At 39.9% G+C, this 17,106-nt stretch overlaps 1 protein-coding gene across 1 annotated transcript in view; it reads left to right on the forward strand.

The window, feature by feature from the left end:
- EPB41L4B (erythrocyte membrane protein band 4.1 like 4B) overlaps positions 1–17,106 on the forward strand; it is a 174,092-nt gene that overhangs the window by 136,636 nt on the left and 20,350 nt on the right. The window contains exons 20-22 of the mRNA XM_074146174.1: positions 4,868–4,972; positions 9,177–9,309; positions 9,752–9,829. Coding sequence (XP_074002275.1) covers positions 4,868–4,972; positions 9,177–9,309; positions 9,752–9,829 — 316 coding nt within the window. The remainder of the gene's footprint in view (positions 1–4,867; positions 4,973–9,176; positions 9,310–9,751; positions 9,830–17,106) is intronic.

A 17,106-nucleotide genomic window follows, 5' to 3' on the forward strand; every position in this document is an offset into this window, starting at 1 on the left:
AGGAGCATCACATTTTCGTCTAGACTGCAAATACATTTTCATTACAAGGACAAGAGAGGAGAGGGAATCTTTTCCTTTAAAAGAAACAGAACTCAAGTGAGGATGGTAAGGAAAACCCACAAGCTGTTTTTGGATCAGGCTGCTCTTCTGTAGCAAGGAGCTTTGTTGTACATCTGCAATCCATAAACAATCCCAGTTTAAAAAAAAAAAAAAAAAAAGGAAAAGCCTTTATTCAGCAAGTTTGAGACTGGCAATAGCTTTCAAAAGTCCAAATAACCTTTTGGACAGCTAAACCTCTATTCTGAGAAAAACTACAGTATCGGAGTGAAAAAGCATATATTACTGTTTCTTAGCTTCAGATGGCCATAACTTTGGAAAAGAAATAAAAGTGTGAAACCCTTAGAGCAGAGACTGAGAAAAGATTTTCACATCTGCATGTGTTTGCTTAGCTTGTTAGGCTATGTCTTTGATACACAAGAGAACACATCTATCAAATATATTTCCTTTCTTCCTTGCTTTTTTTCTCAAAGGTTTCACTACCACATTCCTGCTCAAAGAGGGTTCTGAAGCCAAAAATCAGTCAGTGTTTTATTTTTTTTCCATGAGTCAGCACCTGAAGGCAGGTCAACCTTCATGCAGATGGCTGTATCCTTGTAAATTTTGTCCTTAGACTGAGAACACGGAGGAAGAGAGATTGTTCCAGATGGCAAAAAAGGCACAAACAGAAGCAAAGAGGATAAAACCTGTTAAAGGCAAACACAGAAAGTGGGTTTCCCTAGCAGTCTTTGGTGGTTTTAAAATTCTGAACTGGATATTCCAGGGGGGAAAAGAAGTTGTTTCATCCCTTTCAGCTTACTAAGTGCACAATCGTTTGTTCCCACATGGCCCGCTTGCCACATTTCAAACAAGTATGGAGGTCTGCGGGGAGCCAGCTTAGTCAGGGAAGAGGAAAGCATGTCAGTCTGTGGCAGCTGCGGTACGCAAAGGGGGGTGTAGGCAGCAGCACAACGCCAGCCCTGAGAACTAGTCTCCCCATTACAGCTGAGCCAGGGTGGTACCCCCCACGAGTCCCTCAGCACAAGCACCACATTATGTTCTCAAGGAAGTTTCAAGCTAAATCAGTGGACATCTGTGGTCTCTTGAAATCTAGACTCATAGAATGGGTCGGGTTGGAAGCGACCTTAAAGACCACCTAGTTCCAAACCCCCTGCCATGGGCAGGGGCACCTCCTAGGTGTCCTAGAGGTCCAACTAGACCAGGTTGCTCAAAACACCATCCAACCTGGCCTTGAACATTTCCAGGGATGGGTCATCCACAACTTCTCAGGGTGATCTGTTCCAGTGCCTCACCACCCTCACAGTAAAGAATTTCTTCCAGAGCGCATATTTTTTGTGAGCAGTTTTGGTTTCAGTAGCCCTGTTGGCTGCTACTCTGGGAACAAAATGAATTTATTGTTTTGGGGGGGGATCTCTCTCTAGGACTTGTTTATGTTTTTGTGCAGGCTTGTGAAACGGGCTGAAGCTGGTTCAGTAGAGCATGCTGGCTGCTGCTCAGGAGTGTGCTGGGGCTCTCAGCACACGGGCAGTTTCTGATGACCTGCCACTGCATGCTGACATTGGTGGTTGTTATTGTCATTCTCACCAGGAAGTGACAGATCTTTGTGTAAGGTGCCAGGTCATTAAGTACCTCTGTCTTGGTTCAGTACCTTCATTTTTATGCTGTAGTCATTGGATACTGTTACAGGAAAAAGGTTTCTTATGAATAAATGACATTGAAACAGAACCTTGTAAAGGAACTGTAATATGCTGCATGACTGCACGTTTTCTATTTCTTTTTTTTTTTTTTTTAAGTCTGAGTCCTGCTGATCCTTCAACACTTTAGGTTTTGTTCAAGCTCACATAAGTTACTACATGTAGGACTATAAACTACAAATGGTGATATCTGCACATAATGACTCTGTTTAAATAGCCAAAATAATTACAAGGTTTTTATTCAAGAAAGTATTTTTCCATATAAGACAGTGTATTTTGGCTCTAGAATTCAAAAGATAACAATGTAAGTTATTGTACTTTGTAGTTACTTCTTTTCCAGGAATAGCAACGAGATCATTCTTAAGAGTTTGTGTGATATTAAAAGCCTGCGATTTTAAAAACACAGACTAGGCTCTGAGTTGATCAAACTGAGCACTTCTTGCATCTGGTTGCTGAAGTGAGAGTAGCAACAGTTTTGAGCACGTTCAGACTGAGGAAGAGTGTTTGGAGATGAAACAGGAGCTGTCACAGATTTTTTAGGCTGGTGTAGAAAGAGTTAACCTAGCAAGGTTATAATGAGGGCAAAAAATCCAGCTCTGCAGTTGGTAGGACTAGTCTAACATTTCATCTCATGCTTATGGTAGACTGGATTCAGTCAGCCTCTTCGGGTGGAGGCATTGCCAGTGCTCCTTTTCATTCAGAGGTGGCTTCAATTTACACCCTAGACAACCTGCAGCTTCTCAAACTGTGCAATTAAATGGTGCTTGTGTGGCCTCTCCCAGAGGCTGATAAATATCAGGAGAAAGATAGTCACTGTGTCCAGTATCTAACAAAAATTATTGCAAAATTTTATAATAAAGGGAAAGAAGTTTTTCTCTTAATTCTATTGTTTTTGCAAAATAAATGAGTGGGGTATTTTACTGGCGTGATACAAAACACAAGTAAAGTTTATCTGAGCAGTTACAATTACTGAAGTAGGAGTACGTGTGTCTAGTGGTACTGTATCTTGACTTTTTTTTATTTTGTTCATTTGAAAATTTGCAGCATTCAAAGCAAGATAATAAGTTTTTTGTTTGGGCTTTGTTCTTCCCTTATCTTCCCCTTATTTGCCAGCCTAACAAACTCAGCAAAAAGTCTGAAAATCTGGTTGGATTTTTCTGCATTAATCTCATTGCAAATCTGAGATTTAAATGACTGACCCTGGAATTGGAATTTGGGAAGGGGCAAGATATGAATCTTGCTGCTATCTGCGCTGACTTCTTGAAATTAATGGGATCAAAACACAGAACAAAAATCACCAGAAGTTGTTCCATGAGAAGTAGAGTTGGGTTTATGATTTATGTATGTCTTTTGTACTTTCCTGCTTCCTATTCCTCCATCTTATGCTCTGTGGCCTCCCCAAAGACTAAAAAACACATAGGAAAACTGAAGATATTATTTGAAGGCTATGCCATCCCAGTAGGGCTTGTTGTAGCTGGACAGCAGGTTCAGGAATTAGCAGAGAGTTAATGAAGCTTAAAACCCACAGGGCCATCAGGGGGAACTCCAATTGTGAAGATTAAATACGCTTCACAGAATCACAGAATCTTCTTGGTTGGAAGGGACCTTTGAGATCATCGAGTCCAACCACCACCAACAACAAAAAAAACAACAACAAAACAAAACAAAAACCAAACCAAAACAAAAAAACCAAACAAACTCCCACCCACAAACAGACAGAAACCAACAATCTCAGGCACTAGAGCATGCCCTGAAGTGCCATGTCTACATGTTCCTTAAATACCTCCAGGGGTGGCGACTCCACCACCTCCCTGGGCAGGCTGTTCCAGTGCCTGACCACTCTCTCAGTAAAGTAATTCTTCCTAATATCTAATCTAAACCTCCCCTGCTGCAATTTCAGACCATTTCCTCTGGTCCTGTCGTTATTCGCTTGGGAGAAGAGGCCAACACCCACCTCTCTACAACCTCCTTTCAGGTAGTTGTAGAGGGCAATGAGGTCTCCCCTCAGCCTCCTCTTCTCCAAACTAATCTTATTATGCTTATCTTATTATGACTTTAGAAGGCTAATACGATGCAAGTAGACTTGAAAAATTCAACCCAAATTTATAATATTAGAGACAAGATTGTGCCACTTCTGCCAGTTGTGGTAGATACCTCAGTGCATGAGCAGTCCCACTAACAATCGGTAGGGCTGCTTGACTACTAATTTAGTATCTTCAGATTAGATGGCGGTATACCATTTAACAAATCATTAATCAAGAATTTTAAATTACTAATTTAAAATTTGGCATATTTATAATGTTTATAGCATTTCTAATACACATATGGTGTATTTAATCATAATATATTGCTTCAAATAAAAGTAGTATTTAAGATAATTCATGTGTCTTCGTGCCACTCGGACTCACAGTTGAAGTGGTTTCCTCCCAAGGTCATGAAGATCTTGTATTTAGTAATTTTGCTATTTGTATTCAAGCCTTAGTTAACGCTACTGATAAATGGCTAAAGAGAAGATCCTTTTATGCGGGTCTCCTCATTCCCATTTCTAGGCTTTGCTCTAGCTCTGCTGATGTATTTCACATTCACAAGCATTTGAAACAAGTCTGAGTTTTGCTTTTTTTCTAGAAAGTATCCTTTTCTTGGACCAAATCCATTAGTTCATTTCCCTTGAGCTGCTCTTTCAAATGCAGAAGGATAATGTTTAATTTCAGGTAAAAACTATTTTAAGCAGAACAGGTTTCACAATTCATAAACTAGTTTTTGTTAAAGGTATTTTTTGTAAAAATATTTCTGATGACTGAATTGCTGTGCTGTTATTTAAGATGTTGTATTTTGGAAACAGTGACATTTCCACATGGTCTTTTACATGAGCTCTGTATTTGTAATCAGTTGCTACTTTTATAAATGGTATGCAATGCACAGGAGAGTGAGTTTGCACATCCTTTTCTGTTCATGCACACTGGCCTGTGGACTATAAATGGAACAAAAGGATGGACTTCAATGAGCACTTACCACTTTGCAAGATAAATATGTGTTGATGAGTTAGAATTTTGTTGATACGCCTGAAGTAGTTTAAATAAAGACTGTGCCACATATATTTTTCTTGTTATTTTTAGAAGTCCAGCCCCAGTGCGACCCGAAACTACGCCATCAACTGGCCCTACAGAAAAGCAGGATATTAAAGTGTCCCGTGTGAGGAAGTTAACGAGGCAGTACAGTTTGTGAGTAACGTATAGCACTATCTCTATGTTTTTTGCCTACTACAGCTGAAAATGAAGGGGGATGCTAATTATTGCTCTAGCTATTCCTTCTGAAAGGCATGAGTGCAATTACATGATAATGATCTTATACTGATACCATTCCTTTCATCTCTGAGAATCTTTAAGCTTTTAATACAAAGGGAATTTGCTGTCCCTATGCAATTGCTAACCCTCAGAATTGCAGGCCCTCTGCCTTTTTCCAACCTTATAGGTTAGGAATTAAAAACCTTTTTCTCACGAAATGTCAAAGACCTGATGTGAGCTGGAGCAAGCTGCTGTGTCTGCTTCATTACAACCTCATTTGCAAAATGAGGAAAACAGTACTTGGCTATTGGGTGGTCAAGCTGAGCTGTCAGCCATTCCCTCTCAGAAAGTGCACCCTCTCTCTCCCTCTCTCACTCTCTGTGATTTTGTCACATGCAGAAATTGCTAAGGCCACTATAGCTACGGCCAGCAAAGTTAGGTCTCTTAGTCCTGGCAAGAGTGATCTGTGTTTATAGGGCTTTGGCATCCCATTTACACCTAATTCATCCAATCTTGAGAGCCTCTGGAGATGTGAGGTACTGAATAGGTGTGGGAATCATTTTGTTGATTTGTCCGTCAAATGAAAGGACAGACAAGGCCACTAGAAACTAGGGGATTAAACTGAGTAGAAAACGAAAAAAAGGACCTCAGCATAAACTTATTAGTACAGCACCAATGCCAGAATGAAGAAAAAATATATATGTTTTCTACATGGAATGGCAACTGTTAGTCCCTCCAGCAATTTAACACATTCTGGTGTTACTCAATTTATAGCAACATTAGGAAAAGTTTTCCTTCTCTCCAAAAGGATTCTAATAAATATTGATATAAAGTTATTTTCTGTCTTGCTATTAAGAACGCTAGCTTTTGATGTGAAAAAAAAAAAAAAAAAAGTAACAATTTACATCACCAAAACTGAAAAGTTATTTAGGAGAAGAAACAAAAGAATGAATCAAATTGAAGCTAGGAGGAAAATGAGCAATAAGCCAAACTGGTTTTTATCCAAGAGACCAACACTGACATATGGGAACGTGCAGCCACAGCTTGGTCAGCAGGCCACATAACATGCTCTCCTTTACCATGATACATCAACCAATATGGTTTGAAAATGAGACAGGAGATGGGAATTGACAACTCAAGCTGGGAAGAGAATTTAGGTTACCTTACAGCCCGCCAATCCTGAAGGTAAGGTGTGACAGGGAACTTGGCAGCATTCTGTAGGAGCAGTTTCCCAAGACCTAAATGAAACCTGCTCACTCACTCTGCCCAGCATAGCTCAGACAGCAGTATGCTGTTCTTGAATGAGACACCACTTCTACTACCTCTTTTTCTACAAGCCAGGGAAAGGAAATCTCCTACACATTTAAAGATGCATCTGATTTTTTAGATTTTGATACTGTAGATCTCAGTCAGCAAAGGAAAAAGTTGTAACACTGAAAGAAGCAGTTCTTTGATGCTCTTCATATGGCAGGTGATGAACAGGACACAGTGGCTGATCCTCTTCTTCGAGCACACTGATCTGTAAGGACAGGCATGTCCTATTTCAGCTATAGACACAGGTTTTGTATACACACTTGGAAAAGTTTTTTAATTAAGTTTTATCTAAAACAGGTTGTTAAGCTTGGTCCTCAAATACTGCTACATGGCAAACAAAGAGAACAGGGTTATGCTGTGTAGACAATTTTAATATAAAGGATACCTTGTTGATGTTATGTATGCAGAAGCAGAAAATTTCTCATGGGACCATCAAAGTAAGGTAGTAGGATAAATTTGCATTAAAGGTAACAAGGCTAGTGAGAAATCAGTTTTTAAGAATCTGGGTGAAAAAAATTGCTCTAGGGTACATTAGGCTGAAGCAGAATCAGCTATTCCTAGATCATTCTTGTCTGAGAAAGTGTTTACCCAACCTGTTCTTAAAGGGCAAAGAGAAAATCTTTGGGTCAGAGACTGAGCACCTCCCTTTTCTGTACGCGAGCAGTCAGCTGGCCCCCCAGAGCTGCTGAGCACCTGCAGAACATGTGGCCCCACAGCTGGGAGTGTCACTGAGGAAAGGGTAAATGAAAATGAGTGAGAGGTTCTCCTAGACAGAAGGGAAAGGATGCTAGGGAGCACTGGGAGTAAAGGTACCACAGAGAATTCAGTGGTGTCTGGGAAGATCAGCACTTGGGAAAGCAAGAACTGAAGTGATGATGGTGGGAGGCAATTGGAAAGGAAAATAGAGGCAGAGACATGGGGTGGAAAAGGCAGTGGTGTTATTACACACATAGAGAGAAGTAACATTTAAACAGTATATTTTTAAAGAAATATATTTAGTAGTCAGGAGTGAATTCTCAATTTTTTGTTGGTGAGTTTTTGAGGAATGAGTTTTGAGCATGTCTTGCCCTCGTGGATTTTCAGCTGATGAGTGTTAGGCATGAGGAGCAGCACCTCGAGTGCACATAAACACATCTAACTACAGGTGTGTGTACAGGTGTGTATAACTGTGTGTAGGCCTGAAGACTCTGCAGCTAAAAATATGGGCTGTGATTTTTTATTATTTGTAGACCCAAATTCTATTCAATTTAAATTATCTTGTGTCTGGACTGAAAATGTGGGAAACACAAAGAAATAGTGAAGAAGTATTGTGAAAGTGAAGAATGCCAATTCTCAGACCTACAGCTTGCATGCTAATAGCTCGATGACTGATAAGACTGGACTCTAACCCTTAGGTTTCGTTCCCAGACACAGAGAAGCCTTTCTGAACTGGCAAGTCCTCAACAATTTTCCACTTCCTGTATGTAACAGAGCAGCTTTACCCAGCAAGGATGGGGAGGGTGCCAGTGTATTCCTGCTGAGAGTGGAGAGCAAGGACTGAGAAAATGTCAGCTCCATGTTTCTGAAAGAGAGATTAACTAGGTCAACAGCCCAACTCTGGCTTGTTGCATTAATAAAACATCTATTGAAAAGGTCCAAAAGTTTTTGCATTTTCTTTCCAGCATTAAAACAATGTATTGTGTGTGCTCTAGTGCTGAATTCTATCCTTACCCAGAAGAAATAAAAAATGAAGCATGGAAAAGATAACATTAATTGCCATAGCTTTATACCATAATAAAAAAACATAGTTATCACTCAAACAACCCACCATAAGGCTGTGTACCCTCTATGTAGTTTTGAAGTACTGTGTTCTGCTCTGGAAGCGTCTGTCAAAGTGGTAAGGCAGGCTTCTGTACACTGGGACTACCTACTTGGTAGTTAAAATTGGTGCCATTTTATGAACAGAAATAATTTTTCTCATCATTTTTCCCTGCACTTTAACTGTCAAGCTGTAATCTTTCCTTTTCACACATCATTCCCAGTAATAAAGGTTCGGTAGGCCAAATGGTGACTCTTTACCTCCGTGCAATTGCAATTAGCAATTGGAAACATCCTGACTCAGGGCTGACTGATCCCAGTGATTTGTAGTCAATGGGGCTCTACAAAAGTAAATGAAGGTATAATATTCTCTACTGGTTTTCATTTAGTGGTGACAGTAGGTGAGATGGAAAGAGCTCAGCTTGACAGCCTAGAGCCCAAGGGAAGCGTGCAACCTGGTTTTAAATAAAGTGTTTTCTCTGTAAATGGAATAAATGGGACAGGAAAAAGATATCCTCACAAGAATGTTTCTAAAGAGCTCCTTTTTGTAGTCAAAGTCCTTTAAAAACAGTTTGAAAACAATAGAATAGACTAGCTCCATAATGGGTGTCAAATCTTCCATTGGTCTAAAGCCAATGAAGCAGTCGGTCCCATGGATGGATTTAACCAGATCTGTTCTTATCAATACAACAAGACTCCATAGAAAAGAATAAACATTAGAGTAATATCAAATCAGTTCATTTATTCACATCTACATACTCCATAGAAACACAACTTGCACATCATATCCATAACATATCCATTTGCAGATGAGAATTACCTAACCAGTTGACTTTTGAGGAATCTTTAAAGCTTAAAAAATCTAATTTACTGAAAAGTTAGCTGCATTGCAGGTGGAAGAGTAAATAGAACTTCACTCCAAAGCACTACAGCTGACATAGAGGTTTCCAGTGCCTCCTCTAGCACAAGTACTGTCAAAGTCTGGTGACATTTTCTAACGAGAAGATCTGACTGCTTTTATCAACTGCAGTGATGAAGATGACCTTCCTCCAGCACTGGCAGCAGCAGCATCAACACCTGTGTCTTCAGCATCTCCCGGGTCACAGAAAACATGTACGCCACAGACATCAGAAGGGCAAACACAGGTTTCACCTGGTGGCAAGGTAATATGCAAGGAGATGAGCTTATGGCAGTTGGGAGACAATTCAGGAAGGGTGGGAGGAAGTTGCAGGTAACGTGTGTTCCTTCAATGGAGTAACTCTACATTTAGGAGTAGTGTTTAATGCAGAACTGTAGTAATATGTTTAACCTGTTGTGTAAGGAAATATTTAGAGCCTGCTCCAGGACCCAACTAAAATCAGTAATAGTTTTTCATCAACATTAGGGGGTAGTGGATCAGGATTAAATTAATATTTACCCTGATTTCAAAGGTGCATAATTTTGTTGTCTGTCTGTCCTGAGTAGCCATACTTAAAACACATGGTGTGAAATTTGAAATCTATTTGGCAATCTACGCTTTAAGGAATTAAAAATAACCCAGAAACAACAACAGAATTAAAGAAACAAAATGCTTTTTTCAAAGCTGGGTTTCTTCTTTGCCTTTAGAGTTCCACAGATGCGGGAAGTACATTCGCTTTGGAGCCAGGTGACCTCCTGATGGATTTCACAGAGGCCACACCTATGGTAAATAATTTCAGTTTGCAACCGGGAAAATGTAAAAGTTTTCAATAATTTGTCTGCAGCTAAAATGAATCAGATACTATGCAATTTATTCAAAAGTGCACAGGAATAAAGTAAGTTTCCTTGATATTCAGTGATCCTGAGTATCCTCAAACTCAACTCAGCATCTCTGAAAATCAATCAACAAATATTATGGCTGAGCTTTCAAATGAGATTCCTTGTTGTGGAAAGACTTCTCATTTCTCTCTCCTACTTGAATATCTTTACACCTTGCTGGACTTGTTTCACCAGCCTCTTTTGTCCCTTTAACGTAGATTCCTAATGTGATCATAGATTTGCTTTTGGGAGTTTTCTGGAAAGTCCCTTCTCCCCACAAGCTTTGCACAGACCTTACCCAATAACCAACTCAAAGACACGTACCTGTACTTTCATGTTTCATTAGCAGAGTGCTTTTCTTCAGTTTAAGGCAAAATAGTCTATAATGTGTTGATTATTAACCCCTTTTTTTAGAGGTACATAATTTGTATTTTCGCTTAAAAGCAGAGGAGAGATGCTAGTCCCACTGATGTCAAAATGCTTCTTGACTTCAGTGATCTCAGTTTTTCACCTCAGATTCACAACATATTAGTTGAAGGATCACAGTATGATCCTTAACTTTCTCCAACCTTCTTTTGCATTGCAAATAGTTCTAATGCCAGAGGGCTCCTTTGCTGTCCAAAGCCATTTTTGCTGTCTTCTGGAACCCATGTTTAAAGCATATAAAAAGCATGACGGGTTTGGGTTTATGCCACTATGGTTTTGGCATAAACATTTTTGTATTTAAGTACTTCTGTTCTGGCATTGCTTTTACTACCTGGTTAGGTCCTTGTTTACGGTATTGGATAGCTGCTGCAGGGATGTGTGTTTTGCTTTAGAGATGGTATGGTACCAGTCTGTAAATAACTGGTTGTGTCCTGTTACCGCTGGATGAGAGATGTGGCTTCCCCTGCAAGTCCAGTGAAGTGAAGGCTTACCTCTCCCTCCTTGCAGAAGGGGTGTGAATATTCAGCGTGGCTTCTTGGCTTCAGAGCCACATTGAGGTGGGCATGGGGTATGCTATGCCTAGAGACTTGCTGCTATGGATGGGAAGACAAGTTTGATGCAGAGGACTGGGCAGGAGCTAGGGAGCAGCTGAGACTCATCGATATACTTCAGTTTGGGAACGGACAGCGGGCCTAGAAGGATAGAGAGAGCTGCATAGCAGTTCTCTCTCATGCAGTTTCAAGCCTGTGGGATTTGTTTCTTCACAAAGTCCTTGAGGGGACTTGATGGTCCCTCTACAACTTCAGGAGGTTCAATAGGAATATTCTTCACCTGCCATCAAAGTGCTATCAGCACCCACCCTGTTCCTGCTCACCCTCTTATCATCTTTGCCCTTCAACCTGGTTCAGCTGAACAGTCCTTGCACCTCAAGACTTTTATAGTGCAGATGTCGAATCTCTGAACTGCTGCAAATTGAAATTTAAGGGGTCTTCTACCTCCTTGAACCCCTAGGTCTCTTGGTGGGACAACTCTTCCAGTGCTAGCATCTGCAACGAGAGTATAGCGCTTACTGCTCCTACATCTACCATATAAGAGGGACCTGCTTTTGCACCTGAAAATACCATTGCAGACTGAGGAGTGTCTACGGAAATGAGAAGGTTTACGTGGAACCTCCTTGAAGTGCTGGACGATGAAATTATCCCATTCCTGAAAGTGACAGGAAGAGATGTATTTAAGCTGAATAACCTCCATCCCCACCCCATACATTTCTGGGGAAAGGGAAAAATAAAAGGGAGCAATGGAAAGAAAGAAGTGCAGCACTCTGCAGCCTTTGTCTGTAGTTTGGGTTGACAAGACCCAGGCAGACTGAAAGTGAAACTACCTGAAAGGAGGTTGTGGCGAGGTGGATGTTGGTCTCTTTGCAAGTAACAAGTGATAGGACAAGAAGAAAGGGCCTCAGGTTGCACCAGGGGAGGTTTAGATTGGATATTAGGAAAACATTCTTCATGGAAAAGGTTCTAGCACTGAAACAGGCTGCCCAGGGAAGTGGTTGAGTCACCATCCCTGCAGGCATTTGAAAGACGTGGTGCTTAGGGACATGGTTTAGTGGTGGACTTGGCAGTGCTAGGTTAATGGTTGGACTCGATGATCTTAAGAGTCTTTTCCCACCTAAATGATTCTGTGATTCTATATAGGTTAGATTGCCCTTCTCTGTATTAATAACATGCTTGTGGCTAAACTGTAAGTAATTATACTTTGGAACTTACTAGTAGAATACTTATTCTAAGAAACCTTTTACCTTATCTTACTGTATTAATCAGAATTTTTAAAAATTAGTCATGAAGACTTTAGCAACTGACCTGCTCTAGATAACATAGATTTGGTTTTTGTTTCCATTTAATAGAAGTCAGCATTACACACTTTTCCAGCTGAGGATACCGACATTTTTCCCTGAATATTTTACCCAGTCGTGCTTTCCCCTTTCGTACCCCACCATCCACTGACATAATTTATCACACTGTTATGTTCATAAACTAACCTTCTATGACTTTCTTGGGTTTAATATTTCAGAGAGCATGTACTGCACGGCATCAATCAACCCTTCTTGTTTTGTTTAACATCTATAAAGGTCAGCTTGTTCTCTACAGAGCCGTTATTGTTTACAGACCTTTCTCTGCAGTTTCACTGGCTACAGGCTGCTCTCAATTAAGGTTTGAATGAAAAGTTTACTCTTTGGGGGAGAGGATCCAAACAAAAGCAAGCTAAGGGGGAATGCATAAATTTAGGCCAGCCTGATCATTTAATAATTTTGTTGTGGTAAGATGTGCTGTCATTTGCGGGTCAAGATCATGTACAGCTTAGTGTTGTGTTACTGTCAAGTCAGTGGTAGTGTGCTGGTTTTGCATGCTATGACCTGACCCTTGGGAAGTTGCTTGTTAATTACACCCATTTGTTTCACGTTCAGTGACAGTACAATATTTAAAGGAGTCATTCATGCTGCCTGATTTGGGGTATTTGCTTGAGGTGATAGGGTTGGAAGTTCAGGTTCCTGCATAGTCATGGGGTTTCCTAGAGAGGGGCATTCAAACAGCTGTCTTCTCTTTGTCATCTGGACTAGAGAGACTAAGGCACCTAAATTGGATACCTAAAATCAACTTTTTTTTAACATTTTGGTCGTGATGTATGCTGCCAAACTTCCCCTGTTCACTGGAGAGCTGTTAATTTGAAGCCATTTCAGACATCCTCCTTCCTCTTCTATAACGCTACTGGCAAAGAGTCATTAATAGTCACTGATTCAGCTGCATGATCTTCGCTCTTCAGCGTCTAATCATTGATGTTTCTTGATGGCCTTGGGTTTTATCCATGTTTTGCTGCTGTTACCCATACAGTGGAAGCTTTAATATGTGCTGAGAGTTACAGTTAGAAGTGGAGCTCACAAAACCAAATTAACTTATAAAAATGGAAGGATTAGTGAATGGATTGGATTAATAGAATTCATCCAGGCTGCCATGCAGGGATCAGAGCAGTCAAATTTGTCTGCTCAGACAGCCTGGAGGAGCTACTGTGATATATAGAAGAACCAGCTGAGCTCTAATGGTCACTTAGTCATCAATACTTAGACTGCCGGTAACAGCAGGGCAATTGTGAGGCAGACTGATTTCAGGAAATCATCTTGCAGGAGAAATGATGCACATTTACTAATGCAGATTGCCTGGAAGGAAAGGTATTCTTTTGTGTTCTGCAATTCTCAAACAATGTGATTTATGCATGCTTCTATTCATTTTTCAAGTAAATACTACAAACAATTGATTACAACCCATTACATCCTGTCCTTAAAACCATTATATCATGCGCAGAAGAAAATCCCTCTCTTTTTGTACTGCTTCATTGTGACTTTAAGCACTATACCTGGCTTGTATGTAAACAAGATTCAATCCCTTTTACTTCCATGTTTCAGAGAAAAGCTGATTTTTTAAAAAAAAATACAGCATTGTATATGAAGAAATACAGTATCGCATTACGAGCATCCTTATTGTGGTTTACTGAAACTAGTTTTATCACTGTAGTAGGCTCTTTCTGCCACCTACCTCTCTCGCTCTCGTGTTTCTAGCTTTTATAGAACTGGAAATCAAAGCTTGAGCTTCAAGCTATTCTGTTCCAACTTACAATCGGTATGATTTGTGACATGGATATGAATGCAGAGCTTTCTTGTTTCATTACAGAAAGCTCAGTTCTAAGACCCCGAGTGAATGTAACAGCTGCTACGCTGTGCTGACAAATACCTTCCCAACCAAGAGAGAAGGGCAATGTGCACAAACTTCAGTTTGACATGATGGAGTGGGACAAAATAAATAAGAATTAAGAGTCTTACACACAAGATGTAGCTACTACGAAATTTGGAATAAGGTTTATAATGCAAGGTCGATAGGCTAGGACTAAAGCATGTCCACATCTGATGAGGTATCACAGAGCACCGATTTACAGCTGGCAAGTGCAAACTGTGGGTTCTTATTTCATGCTGTACCAAGTGAATAAATTTCTAGGGCTTCATGTGCCATCTATTGGTGGAAAACAGTAAGTAGAAAACTACATGCTTTTTCAAATCTTGAGATGTAACATTTAAAAGGTATAAAATACCATTATGATAGTTTAAAAATGAAAAACAGATGGCCTTCAGAGTAAAACGATATTTTTTTATTTAGGGTGAGTGTTAGGAAACAAATATTTTTATTTCAGTAATAGCATTACTAGCGTAAGCAATCCTGTTCATTGAAAGTGATCTCATTGAGGGGTAGTGAATAGAGGAGAATGAGTAAAGAATCTTCTCATTCCATTTACATTTAATATTTTTTATATTTATAAAGTGTTGATTGGATTTTTAGCTGTTAATTTTTTATGACAATTTTGCAAGGTTACAATTAGCCAAATAACAGTGGGGAATGAGTTAAGTATTTCTTGCCTTCATTTTGAAGATCTTTTCACTTACTGTGCAGAGCAATTTTTCAATGGAAGACAGGCAAACATATCAAACTCTAATAGCCCTATAACCAGCCCTTTTGGCTTTGAATTCTAAATAAAAGCAGCTAAAATGTAATTCAAGACTAATATTTGATAAGAGCATTAGATAGCATGTATCTGCTATCTAACTGGCTGAAAGTATAGATCTGTATCTCTGCATGCCCCAGAGATCTTTAAAACATCTCAGTCAGAGACAAATTCATAAAGGTTTTCTTTCTGGTGAAGTACGTGCTGAAGATAAAATGGGTCTTCTCAATAAAATTAGGAAGGCTGTGTGATGCATTTCAGAATTAGAAGCTTTCCACTTTTACATCTTTATACCAAAAAAAAAAAAAAAAAAAAGATTTCTTAGTACAGGAAGATTTGGAAGCAAAAAATATGACCTGGATGCAAAGGAGAACATTCAAAAATGCTATTTTCTAAGCCAGCTTCTCAATTAACAGTACTTGCACATTGACGCTTACATGCAGTTATGAGCAAAAGAATTTGCACAAAGCAGTTCGTCTGTTATATGTACAGTTATACATACAGATAAGAATACAGAGCAGTAAGCAACATGTTAAATGTACATTTATTCCCAGTTTCAAGTTCATGCCCTTTAACTCCATATTAAACTAAGAAAAAGCAAAGAGCAGCAATTGCTAAAGCAAACATCTTTAATACAAAAAACTTGAACAACGGGCAATAAATCTGGTTCCATAGGAACTCAAGGAATACTTTAAATTTACTCATATTGCAAGGGACCCTTTTTCTGCTGTAAGAAAAGGGCATCCACCAGATAGGAACACAATTTGAAGGGGTGCGCTACAGGGCTCAGTCAAACTGAGTATGAGACATTTGACTGGGGGTTTGCAGAGAGTGCTCAGTGCTGCAGGCAGTGCAAGGCTCCTGGGAGCACACAGTCTGGACCAAGCAAATGCAAAATACCTCAGCATCATTTAGGTTATATAAAGCATGCTAATAACTAGGGAGGGGGCTTAGCACGTTTTTGAAAACAATCATGCCACTTGGGCAGCCAGAATAATGGGATTGTACTTTCATGCTCCCTGATAGCTGTTTCTTATAGTCTGCACACATAAAGCGCTATAAATAGGACTTGCAACTAATATGTCTGCATGTTCAAGCACTGGTGGATGCCGGTCTCATAAGCAGTCTATTGAATTACTAATATGCAAGATAACTGAGTGTCTGGGAATGCAGTCAGACTCAGACTGTGGATCTTAGTTTCACATCCACTAAAAAATGTAAAATGCTTTGACTGCTGCCCAACTATTTGGGGATTTGCTCCCATTCATCCATTACCAAAGGGCACACAGAGTCAGTGAAGAAGCAAAATGCTAGAAGATGAACTCTAATCATCTAGATTTACTTTTTTATTTTTCCTCTATGTGATTTAAATTCATTGTCTCAATGAATGTTTTTTTCCCCGTTATCTGTATGCTGAGCAGAACAACTCAGTGTGCTCTGACAGATAATTCAACACTTTCCTATTTCTTTAACTAATTGAAAGTGAATTCTGCAAGAAACAAAAAAATCCACAAGGTGAAATCCATTGCTGGCTGTGCACCAGTGGACACTGTGGTAAATTGGATACGATGTGTACATGAGCAGGAAAAGGTACAAAAAGAGGGGAAGGTGTTAAGTGGAGAAAAGTGCAGGCATGACGCTGTACTGTGTCTACGTAGTGTCTTCTAATTCACTGCTTTAAAATACTGAATGACTCACTGGCTAACTTTTCATAAAACTTGCTATGCAGGTAAGGGTGGAATGTCAGAAGGGAGCTTGGATCAAGAAGGTATAAGCTTTTACCTGGAGAAGTAACAAAATCTGCCACATACAATTACTTTTAGTCATCTCTGTACATTTTAAGATGCTGTCTTAACTGTCCTCTGGCATTCCATGTGCCTGCCCATGCCTGTAGAAATTATAAAAGAAGAAAAGGCCTATCAATATGTCTCTCTTCTGCCAGATCATGCAAGCAAAGCTGGTCCTGGAGCTTAAAACTTTGGGTGGACTCCATAGCAGGCCTGCCACATACTGGGAGCTCATTTGAGAAGACATTTACACCAGAAGATTGATGGGTCTTCTACCACCCATGTGCCTGCAGGGAGATACAGTCAGGAAAATAGCTTAGAGAATCGCTAGTGCCCTGTAACTACAGTCTACAAGATTGTTGCCCTGTGGCGGGATGTTTGCTGTGCCTATGCAGTTGGTGGTTTGATGGCAGTTTACAGACTCAC

The sequence above is a fragment of the Numenius arquata genome, chromosome 4 (assembly GCF_964106895.1).
Source record: "Numenius arquata chromosome 4, bNumArq3.hap1.1, whole genome shotgun sequence".
Taxonomy (NCBI): domain Eukaryota; kingdom Metazoa; phylum Chordata; class Aves; order Charadriiformes; family Scolopacidae; genus Numenius; species Numenius arquata.